The sequence below is a fragment of the Lottia gigantea genome (genome assembly GCF_000327385.1).
Source record: "Lottia gigantea unplaced genomic scaffold LOTGIsca_28, whole genome shotgun sequence".
Classification (NCBI taxonomy): domain Eukaryota; kingdom Metazoa; phylum Mollusca; class Gastropoda; family Lottiidae; genus Lottia; species Lottia gigantea.
In genome coordinates this window covers 2,054,789-2,061,237 of record NW_008708898.1, presented here as the reverse complement: position 1 = coordinate 2,061,237, position 6,449 = coordinate 2,054,789, and the positions used below count along the sequence as shown (strand labels likewise).

Genomic DNA, 6,449 nt, shown 5'->3' with positions numbered 1-6,449 from the left:
GATGAGGACCCTCTGAAAGGGATTTCGAGTAGGTAAACTCAGAGAGGCATCGAGTGTTCCGGGAGGGTGAACTAACTTCTGAACTAGCCAAACCAGTCTCAGTACATACATTTTTAGAAGTCTGTTAAACAGGAACCCAAGAGATGAATACATATTATTAAATTGTCGAATTAGCAAATCGAGTACTTGCAAAACAACCCAAGTAAATAATTATATAGGACAATCAAATCGAAAGCCTCTTTCAAACATCTGTCATTCTTACCCAGCACAATTTGCCAAAACAATTATTCCTTATGAGATAATTAAGGATTTATCTCTATAAAAGCAAAATCTTATACTGTTAAAATAATAAAAAGTATGATCTTTTCAAAGGATGCGTCCGCGTTTAAAAGGAGTGTCAGAACTCAGATACAACCCAATTGAAAAGTGTAAAATCTTTTTTTTTTAAATGTAGATTTATACAGTTAAGTAAGATAACTTACCGGTATAATTACATCTCTACTGGTATACATGCATTCAACTTGATTATACACTATTCATAATGAAATTGCATTTACTGAGAGGAAATGCTGTGATGTAATTTCTATTTTTGAGCTATGACAAGTCTTTGAGAATCGTGACCCTAATCTGCGTTTTAAAAGCTTGGAGTCATAGACAGTAATAGGTAGATGGTTCTATTGGTGGACAAGACTGTCCCGAGGTCATTTTTCAAACTATTAGTATTTATACTCAGGAATCCTGCAATAAAGGAACATTATGAATTTGAGCTTCAATAATCCAAGTAAGGTGACGGGTGTGGAACGTGATACGAAGATGTTAATTCTTCCGGAACACTTGATACCTAAGATCGTATATCTTACGAAAATTGAATTCAGGTGTGGCAAGCATTTTTGTTCAAATTTTGATGATAATTTCAAGAGTGTGTCCCAGATAAAGATCCCTATGGTTGCAACCTGCATTCCTGGGTCGTCTTGTATTATTTAGATAGAAAATCCTATGCAGGGTCACTGAGAACTAGACCTTGGCCTATAAAATTTGTTTGATCTAGTTCAGATTGCACAATACTCTCGTCTTGGATAAACATACAGACAGGTTGAGGGAAGATATCAATAGCGGTCTGTATGGTTCGCCCTATTTCTCATACTATCATACTGCCATTCCTCGGCGGTAACAACAACAGAATCGGGTAAAAATTACTATGGTGGGTGCAGATAGATTCACCTGATATCCAGGCGACTGAGTTGCTATATGTCCAAAAAAATACTAATGATATTTTGGGACTTTGGGCAATGGACACCTATACAATAAACATAAGGTTTGCATATTACTTGAATATTTCAGCGATAGATTTAAACAAAAATTTCTTGATTGAAAAAACGAATAACGCAAATGGTTAGTTATTATTTTAAGGGAATACGTGATGCTATAAATGCGAAGTCGATCGATCTTATATAACTTAATACATCATTTTCATATTGTGGTTTGAAGCTAGCATTTGCTCAAAGGTTATTTCCCTTATCAAATACATAGAGAGATCGGCTGTTGTCTGTAGTCGCCTATATATTTAATTTGATTATTTCCCTTTAACTGGCGATCGTGTCTGTTGCTGTCAACTGAATGAATTTATCTTTATCCATACTTTTTACTCAACAAGACTGTGGGCTGGATTCAAAATGACAGAAGCTGTATGAAAACACAACTCACATTAGACATAATTGATGAACTCTAAAGTCTTTTCAGACTTTTTCTTGATCACAAAAAGCAATAAATGCAAAGGTTATTTATTTTTACTTTGTGAAAAATCGATTTTAAAAATTTTCACGATTTGCTATTGGAATGTTTTTTTTCTAGATACACTTCATACTAGGCCGAGATTCGGTGTACGTGACTGTTGTTTTAGCAATTTATACTTATATAATTTTACATGCAGAATATATGTAATTATGTATCAGCTTGTTCAAAAGGCTTATGATATATATTGAAGTACAATTGATAAAAAGTTGAATATGAGAGACTTTGTGTGACTTTGTTATCCTTTGTTTTAGAGTTATTTAAAGAGACAATGAAGACAAAAAAATGGACATGAATAGAGAATTGTATCTTTCTGAAGCTCTCTTCATTTTCACAAAGTTGATAAATTTCTCATGAGGTTAACAACAAAGTATATTTTCACGCGCCATGTGATGAATGGAGTGTTTTGATTGGATGGTGTTTTAGGCATTGACCAATCAGAGTGTATTTATATTACTGGAGTATATGAAGTTAGCATGTGAAATATAACATGTTCTGGTCAAAGTTATAGGGTTATTGGAGTTAATATTGGTTGGTAAATAACGTTCGGTTGTTTTTAATTGTCTAACTGTTGACCAACTAAAGGTCGAGCTATATTTCGTGTGGTAGTCACATTCAATTGAATTTTATTTCCCAAAAACGCATTTGAACAATATCAAAGAGGTGCCGCTTATAATTGGAACAGTGAATATTTACAATAAACGATGATATGTCCACGTGTAGCTATCAGGAATAACGCTCACCAATCATGGAATGGTAAATGAATATCAGTAACGCGGATTTAATTGATCATAACACCTGGCTTGGCTGCAAACAACCAAATGGTTTCATTTTACCGACTGTCATAATTGATCAATCAGGATTAACGATGGAAGTTTCTTCACTGTTTTTATAAAATTCACCAGTTTATCAATTTTCGTCTTCTGTGGAATGGATTCATAGGCCTATTTGAAAATAATGACCTATGTATTTAATAAGGTTGACTTTGCATCAGTTATTTATACGTGGTTCTTGGATTGTACAAGTTTGGAAGTGACAGTCTGTGATATCCTTTGACCTTGGAATTAAACAGTGATTTTAAAGTCAGAAGAATTGTATAGACAGTATATTACATCAGAGTGAATCTAATTTTCCATTCTGGACCAAACCACAACTATAACTACCGGGTACCATGCGTTTTTATCATCTTTAGAAGAAATTTTGTGGAAGGCATTATCAGGAACAAAACATTTTGATCAGAATGGATGCAATCAAGTCATATTTCCAAAAAATCTTTCCAGCCAGTCCGACAAGGAAAGGTAGTTGCAAGTTAACTCGTGGTCGAAAATCTGATGTTGGATTATCCAGCTCTGACAGTCTACCGTTCCGAACAGCATCCACTTCTCAAATAGAAGACTTTGGGGACAAAAATAAGCGCCAGAATGCAGCAACATTAGCTGGGTATCATAGAGACAATAATATGTCCAGATCAACACCTCCGTCAAAACCACCTCGAAAAGATCAAATATTTTCTGTGGAGTTTGGTGATTTACAAGGGATAGATTTTGGAATAACGATAGACAGTTCTCCATTAGCGCCACGTCCTAGAAAATTCAGTGACAGTGGAACTGACAGTTTTTCATCAGAATCAAATGGTACTCCCCCACCCTCAGGACTTTCTACCTCTATTAAAGTGACCTCTATTCGAACTCCTAGTATCGCTCAGTTTGATGGAAGGATTAAAGTTAACGATGAGATTATTGATATTAATGGAAGATCAATGCTACGTGAAAATACTGTCTCAGCAAGGTATGGTATACATTACTATAATCTCTAGATAAATATGTCTTATAGATCATGTCAGATGATTTCTCTAATACTACAGGGGAATTAATTCAGTTTGGATCGTTACGGATAGGCCTTTATCATATGTCTAATTATTTACTTTTCCGGCTGAAAGAGCTCATTTCAGCTACACATATCACTTTTCAGAATTAGAATCTAACATCAGGTTATCCTACGATGGAACTAAAACCCATTAAGCAAATTTAGACAGACTGATAATGAACTTCTCACATGAAATTATTACCAATGATTTATATCAGTACTGGTAGTGTTAGTATCAAGATAGCTGAAATTGGGTTTTAAAAACTGTAGTATCCATTAAACTTTTCAATTTGCACACAAATTTTTTACATGTTTTAACAAGATATTTCAACACATCAATGTCTTTTTATAAAACAATTTCATATTTCCTCAACTTTCAATTTATTATTGTCACATTTAATAAGCGAAAACAAGTTATGCGATTTAGATTTATTGAAACGTCCATTATAATACATAATGCACTTCTTATTAAAGTTGTTATTTCCAATATTTTTTAGTGTTTTTAGAAAATTTATTTTCTTCTTGAAGAGTTCATTAATTTTAATTTACACCTACAGATTTTTATAAACAATAAACTTTATTTTTTTTTTAAACAGATATCATAACCAGTGGCAGAGCCAGGATTGCGTCCGAGGGGGGGTAAATATCTGATGTTGCCCATATTTCCAATTTTTGCCAGAAAAACATGCCTTCGGGGCTGCTTGGAGGGGCGGATACCTCCTCTACCCCCCTTTGGCTCTGCCACTGATCATAACTTATTAAAATTTCTCATGTATTCATAAAGATATTTTTTTTATTAAAATTTCAATTTTAAAGGCCGGATTGATTAATTTTTCCTCCATCTGATGCCATGACCAGTATTATATGTCCCCATTGTGGCGTAAAATCCTAATGGATCTAGATTTTATATTTATATAATTAACCCAGTTGATATATTTTAAGTAGGAATATAGAGAAATATGATGCCAATTTTATATTGTAATGAAACATGTCTATATTTCCAAGTATATATTATATTGGTAATATGTATTTATATACAGTATAATTGATAAACTTATGTTTTATAGAGTGACTATAGGTATAAGGATAGGGTAGAATAACTTAATGTGTTAATGGAATGAAGTACACTTAGATTTAAAATAAGTTTTATGGATCCGATTTATGCTGTTCAATAATTCATTGAGGGCTTTTATACAGGACCAGATAATATTCATATTATGCAACAATGATAATGTTAAAATCTAAATTTTATGATGCACTAGCAAGTTAATTTTGATTGTGAAGCCATGAGAAGTATATTGAATAATACATATAAGCCAATGAACTCTTTGTAGACTTGATAAACCTAACCATAGAGTGGAAGTAAATATTTCAAAAGAGTGAACATACCTCCTAGCTTGTGGCACTCATCACAATACTCATCATAGGGCTGAAATTCAGTGAAGGTTTTTGACATGGACTCAAAAAGCTCAAAGCTAATAGGTGGTAGAATGACCTCATGCACACCAGCAAAGTCATCATATTCTGTCTTATTATAGAATTATTTATTATATGATGTATTCAGTACAGCAGAGATGATAGAAACAAGGAAGGTTTCACCTTGTTCTTTGACATGAAATCAAAGGCAGTAGTTGCAAACAAGAATAGTTTGCTGTTGATAGTGGGACAGCTTTGAGTAGTTTGAACTATCTAACTGGTAAATAAATAAATGCTGATATATCAGAGATATTGCATGTCTAAAAAGATAAAGATAGGCCCTAAAGGCTTGATTGATTTTCAATTTGAATTTGTCAGGTGATGAACTTTTAATTATGTCCCTAAGTTAGGGCGGAGTACACTAATATATTAATATAGAAATAATCTGTAAAGTACATGTTAACAAGCTATTATTAAAGCTTGACCAAATCAATAAACTGACCACTGATCACTCGGTCAAGATTGAAGTTATTCATGGCATATTGATCAAAGATACATAATTAGCATATGGTCTAGTTCATGTTAAAGTGACACATATTTCAAATTTTCTTATATATATCATTTGATTGATTGAACTTTTTGAGATTGCATTTCCAAGTTATACATAACCTGACATTGAGATCATGCAACATCAACCATTCCGGTGCTCTTAGCTTTTGCATTATTTCTCTCAACAGGAAAAAAAAACATAAGTGATAAATAAATACATTCGTCAGAAAGTGATGAAACCCACAAAATTAGATCCACTAGGCTCCTTTGTATCTAATGTTAACATATCCTTTGGCAGCAATGACTTTTCGATTGCAATTGGTGGCATTGCAGAGTTGGTTGTTCAGATCCTTAGCAGTATAAGCTAGTTAGGCAATATTTATTGACTTGTATTGGCCTTGACAAAAGGTCTACATTGTCTTATATTAGAAATAGAACATATAAATTCGGTTGATTATCTCCAATACCATATTGTCTCCACCTTTTTACTGTTTGTTTTAAAATGAAATACCATTAGTCTGAAACTTCAGTTATCACAAGCCAGACATCATATCACTAGGTCCACCTAGAATCTTACATTTTTATCAATATATACCTAGTTTTAATGGTAAAGTTCATTAAAGAGTGTTTCTTTTTAAGATTCCTAGATAGACACTTTATTTTTTGGGGTTTGACTTGAATAATAGATGTTGGCTTAGAAATAAAATCAAACACACCTTAAAAGCACTAGTCTTGAAAAAAAAACTTACAACTTAAAAGCATGTGTACATGATCAATGTTAGAACTCAGCAGTTACAATGCCAGGAGAGAATAAAGGGTAAAATTGG

The 6,449-nt window shown here is 33.0% G+C and overlaps 1 protein-coding gene across 1 annotated transcript; it reads left to right on the top strand.

Moving 5' to 3' along the window:
* Positions 1-3,031: 3,031 nt before the first annotated feature.
* LOTGIDRAFT_161271 (hypothetical protein) lies at positions 3,032-5,273 on the top strand (the record flags this gene model as incomplete). Its single annotated transcript, XM_009056596.1, has 3 exons — positions 3,032-3,579; positions 4,254-4,296; positions 5,196-5,273. 3 exons carry the CDS (start codon positions 3,032-3,034, stop codon positions 5,271-5,273), a joined length of 669 nt encoding a protein of 222 aa, XP_009054844.1.
* Positions 5,274-6,449: the final 1,176 nt, after the last annotated feature.